At 41.2% G+C, this 15,879-nt stretch overlaps 1 protein-coding gene across 1 annotated transcript in view; it reads left to right on the plus strand.

Moving 5' to 3' along the window:
* The window catches only part of AFG2A (AFG2 AAA ATPase homolog A), a 161,396-nt gene that overhangs the window by 128,448 nt on the left and 17,069 nt on the right, over positions 1 to 15,879 (plus strand). Inside the window, 1 exon segment of the mRNA XM_066547909.1 lies at positions 372 to 536. Within this exon segment, the coding sequence (XP_066404006.1) occupies positions 372 to 536 (165 nt within the window).

The following is a 15,879-nucleotide window of genomic DNA, read 5'->3' on the forward strand; positions in this document are numbered from 1 at the left end:
ACGTGGATCCACAATGTAAGATTCACTCCAACAAAAACCCTTCTTTTCTCTCATTGTTGTCTCGTTGGAAGATCTGAACTTGGGATTTGTCCATTGCCACCTGTCCTTCTGCCAAGTCCTAACATTCCAGCACACCTTGCAACAAGTCTAGAAGTATTGTTTTAGGAAAATGACTGTGGTTCTTCTATGATTCCTTTTTTCCATAAACTGGTATTTCACAAGCTGAGTAGCCTTACTGTCTTTTCTTGTGCAGGTTCATGCTTTTGTTTAAACTGTTGATTATTTGGTGGTGGTGTTGTTTTTGAGCTGTGGGGGTTTTTTTTTTGCTTCCTTGATGCGCTGTAACTTTTGCTGTGACACTTTGATTGCAGGCCCTGCTGAGGCCGGGGCGGATAGACAGAATTATCCACGTGCCACTGCCAGATGCAGCCACTCGCAGGGAAATCTTCAGGCTCCGTTTCCAGTCCATGCCAGTCAGCAACGACGTCTGCTTGGCCGAGCTCGTGGAGCGCACGCAGAAATACTCGGGAGCCGAGGTAAAACTTCACGGAGTCGGTGCACAAAGGGTGTTTAAAGTTCAACTCAAATGTCCCTTGAGCTTTCTCAGAGTGCTGGTGGGAATTATGAAAGGAAATATTTATTTCAGATATTGCTGTGTTTTTGCAATCTGGGCTTTTTTTACTTCAAGGTCCCCATCAGAGGAGTGGTGCCAGGGGAAGGGTCTCTTTCAGGGTGAGCCTTCATACAGTTGCAGGCAGCCTCATTAAGGGTGTACTGCCAGGACTGGAGGGAGGTGGAGGCAAGCTCTCCCAGACTTCCCAAACAGTTCCCTGACATCTCCAGGAATCTTTTGAGTGCAGGATTGTGACTGAGAGCCTCAGGAGGAGAGAGGAGAGATGGAGGTAAGAAACAATGCAAGGGAATTGCAAAGGAGTTGCTTTGAAACTTGTATTTTCCTATTCAATATAATAAAAACTTCACAGCAGCACTTATTGTTATAGCTCATTGCTATTATTTAGCTTCTGACAGTGAATGTCAGACAATTATTTCCTGTCCTGGGCAGAAGGAGAAACTTCTTCAGATGCTGCTGCCTGGCAGTTATAATAAGTATCAGTATATTAGTGGTCATCATTCTGCTCCCTGAATGTTATTCATGTCAGTGTCTCATGAAAGGATATTTCGTTCTTTTCTCATTTTAATTAATTGAGAGTAATTATATTAATTCAAAAATTCAAAGAATGCTAATAAGGTTGCCAAGTTGAGCTCTTGAAAGGTATGAAATACCAGAATTTCCACCTTGCTGTAGCCAGCCCAAGTGTCTGCATTATCACGCCATCTAATTACATAGCCACTTTCTGCTTTTTCCATAGCAGAGTGGAAAATGTGCTGTGCTTGCCTTGGCTCCCCATGTCTCTGTGTGCTGTTTACAAGGGCAGGGAAATTAGGTAAACTTTTGTCTTGGGTGATTGTGGAGGATTCGTGTGATTGCTTTAAGGCCCTTCTCAAAGGACTGGTGGTGCTCCCAGGCCAGGCTTCCCCTCATTTAGCTGTCACTTACATGCTGGTGGGCTGGAAATCGCTGTGCTGCCTACTCATAACTTCTGGCTGGTGTGGGCACTGCTGTGTGTGCTGTGGGGTCATTGTGGGAAGCTGTGTCACAGCAGACACCAAAGCCAAACCCATGAGAGATTTCCTCCTCCACAGCACAGGGCAGACTGCGCTCTGGGGATGAATGAATGATTGGAAGCTGTGTAGTGAGCAGAGCTGGTTTGTGTAGCACTTCTCTCTGCCCAGAATGTGGGCTCTCGCAATGAAAAAAAAAAAGGCAACAATGAAAAGGATTTCATGCTTAAATGTTGGTCTGGAAGACTGTCATAGCTCTACTGCTTACACATTTTGGAAGTAACAGTGTTATATTTATATTTGGGGGACAGTGACACAACTTGGGGAAATTTATCTGCTTCTGGCTGAGGTACAACCTCCAAAAACATAAATATAAACATCTCCTCTGTTGCATATGGCAACTGTCGCCTTACCAGTCAACAACTGCAGTGCTTGTAGTTTAGGAATTCCAAGCATATGGGGATTTCCTTTGGATCTGGATCCGCTGGAAAGCTAGTGGTGAATTCCAGTGCCTGGTTGATAATGAGTCACAAATGTCTTGGTGCTGGCTTTGTGCAGGATCAGAAATAAGTTAATGGGTCATTGAGTGCAGCTACAGACTGGTTTCAGAGGAAAAAAAAAAAAGCTGCCTGTTTCTAATGTGGCATTTCTCACGAATTTTGTTCTTTTGCATCATGCAAAGTATTATAATAACTGGGATGTAAAGAGTAAATACAGAAAAAGCCTCAGTCAGGGTTCCTTGGAAGAATATATAAAGTCTTGATAGTTGGCACACACAGTGGCCAGTTTCATTAAAGCCTTTTCTTCCCAGTGTCTCCAGCTTCCCAGCTTTACAAATAGTTTCCGCTGCTGAATGGCAAGTTCCCATTGCACTGTTCTAGCCTTTGTTCAGAGAAAGAAATGGAAAATGCCTGGTTTTGTGACTGGAAGATGCTGTATGAATAGGGAGCTGCGTGTAAAGATGCGTTGAATCATCCTGACATGAGCTGAATAAACAGCCAGGAAAGTGGATAGTTCAGTGTGCATCTGGCTTCCAACTTGGCCCCTTTTCAGATCAGATACTTGTGTGTTTTTGCCTGTCATCGCTTATGACCAGTTATCTCTGTTCACCTGCTGGATGTACGTTTCTCTTAATGACTACCTTTAAAGATACATCAAGATAGCAAAATGGGGTGATTACTTCCCACTGTTTCATGTGAGGGAAGGTGGAAGATAATTTATGAGGGTGAATTACAGTATCCTTCTCTTGTGTGTCAGTGAAGTTTTTTCTTATTAAAGACATTAGATGAGCAATGTCTGTACAGTTAACTTTTAGGTCGAAGAAATCCTCAGCTTTCTGGAAATATTTGAATTTGAGTGCAATCTTCATTTCCAGACCTTTGTGAAGTAGTGCTCAGCAGCAGTACTTGGGCTGCTCTTCAGGGATACTGCATTTAATTTTGGGCCAAATTGCAGGAGGTCCAACTTTTCTAAAACTGATAATTTTTTAATGGTTTTACATAATTAGAATGTCTGTGCTCTGAGCTTGTTCACAGTTTGATCACAGCTTTTCCTAGAGCATTTTCACTGTTGTACTTCATGCTGAGAAGTTTTATCTGTTTCATTTCCCACTGAAGTAGGGATAATTAGAGATCTGACCACAGAAGTATTTAAAAGCAATGTTTTGAAGTACGAGCAGTGTGAGTTTTTTGGGTTTCATTTGCTTGTTTTTATGGTGCTGCCACAGCCAGCTATCCTTAGGAAAGATGGACTTTCCACAAACTTAGGTGCTCTATTTTTCAGTTTGGGGTTAGACAAGCAAGGGATAAGGAGAGTGTTTCCCCACTGGAGAAATACTTTGTTCCAGAAAGTAGGTGATAAAAAGGAAAATAAACCCAGCAGAGTGAGAGATGTTCTTTTATTGTCTAAGCTGCAGTCAGATTAAGTTTTTGTTGCAATTTAAAAGGCAGAGAGGGAGGTTTTAGGCAGAAACTGAAATCGAGTGTTGAGTTGTTTTGAGTTTTAAGTTGGTTGGAAGTAATAAAAAATTAAATAATCTGGGTATGATGACAATGTTCCTCAGATGAGTGTGCTTATAAAAGTAAGATAATGGGGACTGACTGCTTTTAAATTGGTGGAAAGCAGGTCATGGTGAAAGCCAAGGCTGGCATGGTTTCTATAGTATTATCAGTTTCCATGCTTACAGGACACAAGAGTAGAGCAGGAATCTTGGAACCTGTAAATCTTTCACTGGTTCTGAATCGAAGTGGAGCAGTTAATGTAAAAAATATCTTTCTCACTTTGCAATAACTCTCAATGGGAACCCAGAAAATGAAAGGGAAGAAAAGCAAGCTGATGAAGGTTTGCTCTGGTTGAAATAAGAGCAGATGTGATGCCAAAAAGATTTGTGCAGCAGCAAACTAGCTGAAATCAACTCAAGTCTTTGACTCTTAAAATATGTATTCCAAAACATGCTTGTTCTTGTTTACCAGCTATTGACATATTTAAACTAGTAACTTTAATTAAAAACACCCCCAAACAACCAGACCTCTTCCTCTGTTTCATGCAGAGGAAGATAGTAGTACAAAAGGAATGAGGATGTGTTCCACCATAGGTTCACAGGAGGGTAAAGACCCTTGTAAGAGACTGGGGAAGATTTGTCTGTTTAGTAAAGAACAGCTACAGTAAAGGAGAGAGAGGGTTTAGATATAGGGAAAAACTGGACATTCAAAAGATAAGGATGTGTTACCTTCTTTACATCTAGCTGTACATGAAGGAAAAGATCTTCCAGACTTAAGGAAAAGGCCTTGTGCTTAACACTATGAAAGGGCAATGGATTCAATCCTATGTATTAGCCTGAAGTATTACAGTGAAATGTGATTTTTCAAGGTGAGGAATGCCATCAAATTGAAATGTAGCAAAATGAAGGCCTCAGATGAACCTCTGATGTTTCTCTTGGACTGGTGCAGAGGATCTGTTAATTTATGTCACTCATTGAAAAGTGAACATTTTTGTGTGGGTGGATGAGGAAAAGTCTCAGCCTTTATCCACTATGGGTAGCATGGGATCACCTCTTTCCTACACACATTTATCAGTGCTAAGGATGTGTTTGGCACAGGTGTCTGGAAGGTGAGGAAATACCTGGCATTGGGAATGTTTTCCAAATGTTAGTGTTTGGGATAAACGAGATGAATCACCGGAAAGGAAATCACTAACTACCCAGGACTTCCCATGGGATTTTGCCTGCTGCTGGTCTCGCAGGAGGCTCCTACGTGCGGAATGTGCTCGGGCACACTGGGAGTGAGGGCACTGTGAGCACCTGGGGATGCCTGGGAATGGCATTGGTGTGCCAGTGCTGAAAGCAGGACTTGGGGGCATTACTCTGCCTCTCCCTGCTCTTTTCAGTCACCTCAGAAAGATCTGCTTCCTGTTGCCCCTTTGTCAGAGGTGTTGCCCAGAGTGGGTGGATTTTCATCATGTTGTGTCTGAGCTGAGGCCTGATAAAGTGCAGTGTGCTCTGACTTAGTGAGGGTGTAGAGCATGGCTGGCAATCAGCACATTTATGCCCAAACATAAGGTTTGGTGTAGAGGGGAGTATTGGTACAGAAATTTATGCGTGGCGAGCTCATCTGGGAAAGAACATTTTCTCCTTCAGTGAGATAATGATTTGCTAATAGTTTAATCAAGCAGGGGAGATTTAATGCATCTGGCTGAAGGGACATGAGTGTTTCCGAAAAGGTCAGACACATTAACAGCTCAGGAGGATGCAGTCAAAACTGCTTCCTAAGGAACTCAAAGAACAGTGATCCTCAGAGGAACTTGGGGAAAAAAGCCAGGGGGAATTTGAATGAGCACCAGCCAATGCTGAGTTATGAAATTTTGCTTGCTCCTCAAACCTGACTTCTTTTTTTCCCCCAAAAAGCTGATATTTGATTCTTTAAATGCCAAAACAGTTCAGATGCAGGAACTTTACAGCTGATTTCAACATGTTTTTCTTCATTAACTACTTTAATGGTATTGTCCACCCAGGTTCTGTAAGTGAGCACCCTTGTGTTTGCTTTTACAGGGTTGTTTTGTGTTGTGTCCAGTGTCTGGACAAAGAACATGAGTAGGAGCATCGCCTGTGTCAGGAGCAAGCTCCCTTCCCTTGAGCTTGCACAAACCAGCTGTACTTTCACCAAACCAGGGGAGATGCCTGGCTTTGCCAGCAGCACCAACTGTGCTGTTTGCCTCCTTTCCCTGTCTTCTCCTTCCCATTTTCCCACAACCTCACCCATGGCAGAGTAACCAGGAGCTCCCAGTTGCTGAAGGTGGCAGAGGGCTGCGTGCTGCCAGCACAGCAGGGCACTGCTGAGCTGCCACTGTCACACAGGCTTATAAAAGAGGGACCTAGGCCCAGCTTCTGTCAGCCAGCTTTACTTGCCCTCTGCTCTTGCCTCTGGCTTTGCTGCTTTATTGTCCTGGGCTTGGCTGCAATTCCCAGCAATGGAAAAACATGTTGCTCTTTAAAAGCAGATGGGAATTCATTACTGAAGGAAAAAATATGTCTCTTTAGCCTACTGCTATTGTTTTCTTTGAGTTTTATTTTTTGCCTCTGAGTTATTTCTAGCAACTTTTAATTTAATTTTTTTTTTTAATCAGACAGTGGGGATTATTCTTCAATGTCTTAAAGCACACGCTCTTAGTATAGCAGTGATCACAAGTGGGGGTATGGAAAGTTCAGAGTGAAAATTGCATTTGCAGTGATCAGGAAGGAATTGAAAGTGTTGGCTTATTTCTGCCTTTTGAAGTACTTTGATTGGTGTAATACAAATGCTTATATCAGCTCAGAGCTGACGAATTGGCTTTTATGTTAAAAAAAAGGAAAATAAAATATAAAAAGTGTGTTTTTCCTCACACTGACCTGTTTTTCTGATTTAAACCTGTAGTGCTGGCACTTGATCTCATAAGTTATGATGTGTCATGGGGTATGTGGTTAGAAGTGAACTTGCTGCTTGGAGTTTGTCTCAACTCTAGTCCTAAAGTATAAGACAAGGTGTACAAATTGGAGAGTCACCAAAAAGTTATTGCAGTTCAGAGAAATCTTATTCCTAGGTCCTCTACTCTTATATGACAACTTCAGGGCCACATTCTCTCAACATACACAAGTTGCTGTAAAAGAGGTGATCTTTAGGATCTCTTCCAGCCCAGGCTGTTAGGTGATTCTGTGATTTCAAGGAGGTAGCACATTTCAAGGCATGATGTCCAGCATCTGCTTGGCCAGGAGAGCTGCAGAAAGTTCCCCACTTGTGCAGTGAAATTACTTTCCATCCTTAATAGAATCAGCCCTCCAAAACCACTGTACTCGGTCAGTGAGATCTGAAATGGTTCTGATTGTGATCTTAATTAGCACTAGGATATTTAGATGTAGCACCTGAAGGCTAATTCAGGATGTTTATACCAGATGTAAGCATCCAGAGGAACACCTTGTGCTGACCTACTTGTGTTTCTGGGACTGTGCCAGTTCAATTGCTGTCATGGTAGAAGAAATGTTAATGAATGGCAGAGAAATAATAGGGCCCAGGTGTAAAAGGCTGTTAATCTACCTGGCTATTGTTGCTGTGAATGAAGAACATGTTATTTTAATGGCAACACTGACTGTTTACACTTCACTGAACTGCAAAGATTGGCGAGCTGGGGCTGTGTGTGTGAATGAAAATGTTTGAACATATATTGGTATCTTTGTGTGCAGGGAAAATAGGATGTTTGCTTTTGGCAGTCATCTGCAAAAAGTCATTGTTTCTGTTGCAAAAATTTGGAACCTAATAATGAATAATAATAACTAATAAAATCAAATCACAATAGGCTGTGAATTTCTTGAACAATAAATGTACCTAATTTCAAGCTTAAATGCTCTCACTAGTCAAACTACCATTGTGTAGTACATGCACCAACTATTCAGCTTCCCCTGCTTTCTCCCATGATAGAAATGATATTTCACTTGTGTGAAGTGAATTTTGAGTTTGTTTTCTGAGGGGTGATCATTATTGATAAAACATTTGGAGTGGGAGAGTTTTTTGGTTTCGTCCTTAAGTTTTTGACTTAAGTGATTTGCTTTGATACTTCCTGTCCCTAACAATGTGTGTAAGGCATAGGCTTATGCAGTTGTCATCCCATGAAGTTATTTGAGTTCAAAAATGCACTCTGGTATATTCCTTTCAAAGAGGTTTTGATTATGTGTAATTTTTTTTTTTATAGAAGTGAGATTTTTTGGGGGTAGAATAGTTGAAATGTCTGCTTTTGTTCCACTTGCTTTTTTTATCCACAAACTTTAGCAATGGCATTGTTGGAGCTGGTGGCTTTTTGGTGAGATTAAGCTTCTCAGTGGTAACTCTGAAACCATTTGAGAAGTTGTTGGTAATTAAGATAGTCACTGATGCTGAATGTGGGAGCAGGGAATCTTGCAGCCAAACCTCCATTGTCAAACGGGGCAGTTTTCATTCTTGCCATGTAACTTCTGTTTTCCAGAGCCCTGCTGGAAGCTGATGGGCACAAGCACTGCTGTAGCTCAGATTTTTGCATAGCAGAAGTTGAAAGTTGTTATTTCCAAGTTATCTTTTATGGTTACCCTTACATACATATGGAAAAGCTTTGGATTGCCTTTGGCAAAAGGTTTAAAAGGTTATTGGCAGATGGAAGCAGCACAGTAACAACTCAGCAGCAAATTATTAGCTATGTTAGAAGCAATTCCATGGTCTGTTTTACTTTTTAATTAAACTTTTTTCAGACTATCACCTAGTTCTCAGCTTAGGCTTTTTGTTTCCTGTCTTTGAGTAATGAAAATGTCAAGGATAGCTGGGTAGGAAAAAAGCCTTTCAGGTCCAGTCTTCTGTAATTTGTCCATGGCATTGCATGTATAGAAGGGAGCCATCGGATCTGGCCTGACCACTTGCAGTGGGAGAAAACAGAGCAAACCCCAAGATGACTGCAAGTGCTAATTGGTCTTGACATCCCCATTGTCAGGAAAGGAGAACCAAGAGCGTTTTGTCCAGTTTAAAAGAGCTGCTTTGGGTTTTGTTTGATGGTTTATTTTCTTATTTTGGGAAGTTGGGGATGGGAGTTATTTTCTCAAAGTAATTGGCATCTTATAGACGTAGCGTTTGTTACTTCATTTCCTAGCAAACAAAGTGAATTTGTGATAAAACTAGAAAATTACTATTACATTAACATTGCATAGTGACACACGCTGTTGGAGGGAAAGGAGGGGGAGAGGAGCAGTTTGTCCTCTGTTTTGTCCTCTCGCCCGCTTTTCACTGGGGTAAACCAACTTTGTCTTTTTCCAGAACTGCTCCCAGTGGGCTCTCATTCAATGATAAACCAATGAAGAGGGGGTAAAAAAAATTTTACCCAGCTCATAGCTCAGACTCTGTGTGTTTGTATTTGTGAGTCTGTATAAGGAGAACTTTTTCTGCTCAGTCTCTTCAGCAGCTGGGTTTTGTTGTTCAGCTGGGGATGAGGGACCAAAGAGCAGGAGCCAGCAGGATGGGTTGTTGGGCATTTTTCCCATGACAGGCAAGGACAGGGGCTTGAGTGTTCATCACTGCGACAGGCAAGCAGAAAACACTCACCCCAAACCCAAAAGCCACATGCCACTTGCATTTCTGGTTACCTGTGCCAAGTGCTGGTAGTGGCTGTGTACCTGGGGAGAGGGGCTTTGGGGGGTCCTCTTGCCAGGGAGGGCAAAGTATGGCTGGAGGGCTCATCACAGGCTCCTCATTTCATGGGATCTTGCCATTTCTGTGGTCATTTCTGGGTATTTCTGTATTGTATAAACCACGGAACCAAACTGCGCTCCTTTGTTAGCGTAACAGAACTTGCAAGGCAAGAAAATGAGCGCAGTAGTGTTCTGTAAAAAAGAGAGAGCAACACTTTTCTTGATTTTGCCTTTTCTAGTTTAAGGCCTGAGGACTTCCAAAGAAGTGTGGCTGGCAGTCTTGTTTTAATATTCAAATAGCAAGAGCTCATCATAATGAGATGTCAGCTCTCAGAAGTGGAATATGGAATATAGTCAAAATGTTAAAAACTGAAAACTTGCTCTTCGTTTCTAACATTTGTCACTTCTAAATTTACAAAAGTATTTGTGAAGTAAGCTGACAAACCTGGGGTTTTGGGGGATTTTAGGAGATTTTTATGCATATAGTTATCTGTATAAAGACCTTTCTCTTCTTGTTTATGATTTTCTTGACAAGAAAATGTTCATAAATATCATGAATTTACCCATACAAAAGGGATTCTGTTTTTTCCTCTTCTTTGTTATGTACTATCCTTGCACTCCTGAGCTAAAAAAAAATGGTTTATTTATTAAAATAATCTATAGTTTGTCATCATTAAACCATGTTTATTAGTAACAATATTTATAGAGGAGCAGGAAAAAAGAAGTTTGAAATTAATTTGTCTTCTGTCAGTGCTTGGAAGTTGGAATAAGAAAGAGAACTGGAGCACTGAGACAGTATCTTACCCTAGGCTAGTTGTTTACCATTAAAGAGAGGGCTTGCATGCGGGAGGGAGTGTTATGTTTTGGACTTACTTCCTTGTAACTCATAAATCTTGGCTGTATAAACGTTCAGTCATTAATTAAGGCTTTCAAATTAATCTGTTTCCTGACTGGACTTGGCTGGTTTTGCATAGAGCAGTGCTGTTGCCCAATCTCCCAGTTTCGGAGTGCTCTCAAACGTGTGGTATGGGAGGATGGTGTTTATTGTGGAGAGTTAATGAACAGCACCAAAGGAGGGAGGGGGAGGCCCTGGGTTACCAGCATGTGCAGGAAATAGGGTGCTGGTATCAAAATGGGTTTGTGCACTTTAATTGCTTCCCTTACTTCAAACAATGGCAGAAGTGGCTATTTTATATTGATAAATGTCGCGCCCGGGCAGAAGTATTTTTCATTCCTTTCATTATTCTTACATAGTGTTCTGGTTTTGCAGTTCAGCCAGTTTACTCAGGATGATGTATAAACACGGCCAAAACCTCTCTCTCATGTGATGGAAAAAGATTTCAACTTTTGTTAGAGACTTCTTAGAAATTATTGGTAGTATTATCACTCAGGTGCTGCTCATCTGAGATTTGTGTCCTACTTGTTTTAGCCTTTCTTTACAAATGTGTAAATGTGTGTGTAATATATATATAATGTGTGTGTGTCTCCTTTCTTACTTATGCAGGTAGGGAGGAGCTTTTATCATACATCATCATACATTTGCTATTTCTCAAATATTAAGTATTTTCAGAAATTGATCCTGGAGATGTACCACTTTTTGTAGGCATTTCAAACAAAAGTATTTTCATTACCTGGGTACTAGATATTAATTAAAGCAGTCAGCTTCCTTCAGTTCTGCATGTGCAAAGGATTTCATAAATAACTTGTAAGGTTTAGAATAGGCATATAGAAGAAGAGGGTGGTGAGGCCCTGGCACAGCTTGCCCAGAGAAGTTGTGGATGCCCCATCCCTGGAAGTGTTCAAGGCAAGAATGGACTGGGCTCTGAGCAACCTAGTCTGGTAAAAAGTGTCCCTGCCCATGACAGGGGCATTAGGACAAGACAATCTTTAAGAACTCTTCCAACTCAAACCATTCCAGACTTGTTGGTTTTTTTTTTTGTTTTTTTTTTTTTTTTGTAGTATAAATGATTTTTCCATGACCAGGAAAACCCCTTGCCTTTTAATGGTGTCAAAGTGAAGGTGTGTTTTCAGTGTCACTTAGTCCCAAACTAAGCCATTCCAAATATTTCCAGGTCTTTTCAGTGTTGCTTTTTACAGATTGCTGATGAGAGGCATGTGTGAGGAGCACTGGCCAGAGGAGTCCTTCTGCTTTTAATCAGCACTTGGAAAAACTCAGTGTATCTTCAATGCCAATGTCAGCATGTGAAAGAACAGCCTCACCTTTAAGAACAACTCTGCCAATCTTATGTGTCTTTGGAGCAGGAAAAGAGATTATTGTCAAAATTTTTTCAATAGCAGCTTCATCTCTAGAAGTTTGCCACAGACACACAGCATCAAATATGTGCAGGCAATGAGTGACCCACTGAATTGGGCAGGTGTGGAAATCCAGGTGGGCTTGTGGGGCAGGGTGAAAGTACCATGTGGAGCATGATAGCAACACTTGCTAAATATAAAACATGTCATTGAGAAACCATGGTAATAAATCTCTCTTCTTCCAGTATACATTTGATTGGAGACAGTCCTGGACTTGCTGGGAGATAGGATGGATTGTTGGATTGTCTCCTTGGTTTCTTCTTTCTTATGGATTTGATAAATCACTTGACACATCGTATTTGGTAATAAGTAAACTGTATTTCAAAGCCTGAAATGATGCCTGGGTGACATTGATGATTTGAAGTCTGTTGTTACCTAAGACTTGACATTCAGTGTTGTGTTCAGTGGTGTCTGTGTGCAACCTGAGGGGCAGAACAAATGACAATTCACCTTATTGCTTGCCATATACAGAGTAGGACTGGTTTTGCCCTGTGCAGATTCAAAATGAAGAGCTCCACTCAAAATACCTGTAGGGCTTTATTACAGACAGTGTGTTTTGTGGCTACCCATTTGTTCTGGGACCTGTTTCCTGAGGGCTGTTCCCAGGAGCTTGCATCAGGCCCCTTGGAATGGCTGGTGCTGGTTTCAGTGCCATTCCAAACCTGTACTGTACAGAAGAAGTCATGCAGCCTATTAAAAAAGGGCTTAAAGCTAAGTAAATAAAGTAAATAAAGGGATCAGTTGATGTGGTGGTGGGAGCCATGACCAGTGACCACTCCCTGCACGCCAGGAGCTGCTCTGCTCATCTGACATCCCCGGAGCTCTCCAGGCTTTCCCAGCAGAGCCAGTGCAGAGACCCGTGCAGGATTCCCTTGTGATCATTGCTCCTGCTGTGGTTTCCCAAGGTGAACAAAACAATGATCCTGGTGTTAAAATGATAAACCAAGTCCAGTCCTAGCCCAGTCAGGATCTGCACAGAACAGGTTGTTCCCTGTGAGTTGGAACAACGCTGATAACATTTAGCAGGAATAGCAAATACGCATTAATATTTGCATTGTGATAACAGGAAGAGTCTATTTTGAGGTTTATAGTTGGTACTAATAATTCATCCTTGGCTTTGAGATCATTCTTGAAACAAAGTGTCTGTTTCCTACAGGAACAGTCTTTTCTTGTATGTCTCTCATTTTTCAAACAGAGAGCTTTTAGTCACTTTATTTTTACCAATTGAAATCCAGCAGTTTTATTGTACTAATATTTAGCCTGCCAGGACTTTTTAGCACCAGATTTTTTTCCTTTGAAAATAGTGAGGGGCTTTTTGCTGTTTGTTTCTTCTTAATTCATATGCAACATTTAAGGAAAGCTTAATTAATCCCAGCATGCAGGGAGAGGGAAAGGAAACAGTGCTCAGCAATTGAGAATATATTTAGCTACATTTATGCAGAAGTGATTGTATTACCTAAAAATCCCTTTATTTTTGGATGAGTTTTGGGGCTAGGAAGGGAAGGCAGGCACAGGCTTGGTAAAAGAGGTGGAGGGGGAAGAAATGCTTCCAGGGTTCCAGAAAAGAGAAATATAATGAGCTATCTCTGTCTCTGTGTAGAGCTGAACAGGTCTTGCTCTTGAAAGTCCTTGAGTCAGAGGTTAGACTTCAATTTTAGGAGGTTTGCAATGGCTGGAAAAGCTTTGGAAGTAGAATTCTATTCTCAAGGTGTGAACATAGGAGCAGGCTGATCCTGGATAGGAAGGCCAGTTCTTGTTACTGTTTTTTATTAAAATATTTTGTTACTTCTGCTGCAAATTAACATTGGTTTGAACATTTTCTCTCTTAAGTATTGTTAAGTCTTCCTCATTAAAAAAACATTTCCTCAGTAATAATAGGTTCCATATGTAGATGTACTGTGTATGTAAAGTGATACATATTAATATAGCAATTGCCCATGAAAATGTGTTTTTTTGCTTTTCCACCATGTAATGACCCTTCCTGCTCCTGCCCCCAAACAAGCAGAACAACAAGAGGGCCCTTTGAACGGAAATGTGCAGTTTTAAACCATTTTCCAGATCCGATGTTTTCCGAACTGGAGCGGAGCTGGCGGAGGAGATGGATCGCTGGCTGTTCCAGGAGCAGCCTGACTGCAGAGCAGGGTCAGGCCCGGGGCTGGCGTGCGCCTGACAGGGAGCGCTCGGCTTTCCCGGGAAAGCTGCTCCCCAGGTGCTTCAGCAGGGCCCTCCTCCTGCAGGACCCTGCTCTGGCAGCAGAGGCTCACTCAGGTGCTTCCAGCTGAGCCCTTGCTCAGTGCCTTGCTGAATGCCAACACTTTACAGTGCTCTGCACTTCATCTCAAAACCTGTGGGCAAAGCATTCCTTAAAAAGCAGGGAAACACACCCCCTTTTCATTTTTAGAGGCTTAGAACAGTATCCCAACATCTGCCTGTAGAAAGAACACCCAACCTCCATTTCGTAAAATCATAGAGCTTTAAAAAGCCAAGTTACCTTGTGAAATCTGTATTTTTTTAATCTTTATGCATTTAACAAAAGGAGTATTTCCACGTGTTCTAGTTAAGTGTTGGAACGTGACGCAGTAAGTCAGTTTGGCTGAGGAGATGCTCTCCAAGTATCCTGCAGCAGATGAGCTTGCCAGCTTCCGCAGGGAGAGGAGGTGGGGGAGAGCTACAAGCATTCTTCGCTCCTGCCAGCTGCGAGTTAAAAGACTATCAGAACCATTTCCCAAAGCAACAGGGACACAGCAAATTTTTCTTCAACCCACAGGATGATTGGAAATGAAAAAAAAAATTCAAATCCTGAATAAAATTAAGTGGATTAAGTGGTAATCCTGAATAAGATTAAATGGTCTCATTACTTACATGGGAAAAATGTAGATATTAATTTTACTTTTATAAATTTTGCTTCAGACTTCCTTCTGATAAAAAATTATTCAGAAACACGAAATTCAATTATTACTTTAGTTCTGTATCATTGACTTAACTTTTTACATGAGAAACAGAATTCGGAATGTTTCACCTTGGAAAGATTTTTAAAATTTCAATTCAAAATGAGTTTTTCAAGATTTCCTTTCTATTTTGTTGCTAAATGGAATGGGTGAGGTTGAATTTGACCCTTTGTTTATTTGGCTTTGGATTAAATAATGTATTCTGCTTGGGCAATACTCTACACTCTATTCAGCAGAATAGAATGCTTCTGCAATGCTGCTTTTGGATGAACTTAAAATTAGAGGGAGTTGATTTTATGAAACAGAGAATAAAAAAATTTTGATAGATATACTTCAGCATCAACATCTATTTTCAGCTCTTTTGCTGAAAACAAATTTATAATTCTTTTGCTAAGAAAACTGAGCAGCCTGGACTGATAATTTGCTGGCTGCACTTTTACATGGACCCAGGTGTTCATGTTCTTCTGTTTATATTGACTCCACAGTTGAAAGATAAGACTTTCTGTCTCAGGTGGAAATGGTAAAGTTGTAGGAAATAGGTTTCAGAAAGAGGAATATTTAGTTGATCTGGATCTCAGAACATATTCTGTTTGGAAAATGTATTTAAATGATTGTGTGATTATACATATTTGTGGGCGACTAATCTAGTCTGTTGCTGCAGGTCATGGGAATAGTCATAAAAAGTATTTACTGTGAATGTGAACCCGGATGCGTGCTTTCCCGACATGTTTCCCATATGGTCTGTAAGTAAACAGTAAATCAGATAGAGAAGAGCTGAGGAAAGAGAGGAAGTGGGTACGTGGGGATTCTGCAGCATTAAAACCCTGCATGGTTTGAAGCCCTAGCTTGTTTTGTCTCTGAACAAAAAAAAAAAAAAAAAAAAAAAAAAAGGCAAGTCTAAACAGAACAAAGATGCTCTGCAGATCTAGGAACCCATGGAGATTCAGGCACTGATAAAAAAACCATAATTTTTTTATCAGAAAAGCCTTGGTAGAAGTGCAGAGTCGACTGGCCACCTCTAGAAATGAGTTGCTATTTGCCCACCTACACTTACTGCTGTGGCAGAGCCTGGCATGCATCTGCAGACTGCAGCCTGCAAATTCTTTTCCTGAAACCAAACACTAGTTTTAGGGGATTGCTGGTTCCATTTTGACAACTCACCATTCATGTCAGACTGTCCCTGTCAGACATGTGATTCCCCCTTGGTCCTCTCTGCTTGCTTTGGGAAATCTGAACAGGGGAGGCAGGGATGTGTCAGATGGTCTCAGTGAGTGTGGATGAGGGTCTGAGCTGTAAGCACTGCAAAAATGCCTTTTTTTATTG

This window comes from Molothrus aeneus, chromosome 4 (genome assembly GCF_037042795.1).
Source record: "Molothrus aeneus isolate 106 chromosome 4, BPBGC_Maene_1.0, whole genome shotgun sequence".
NCBI lineage: Eukaryota > Metazoa > Chordata > Aves > Passeriformes > Icteridae > Molothrus > Molothrus aeneus.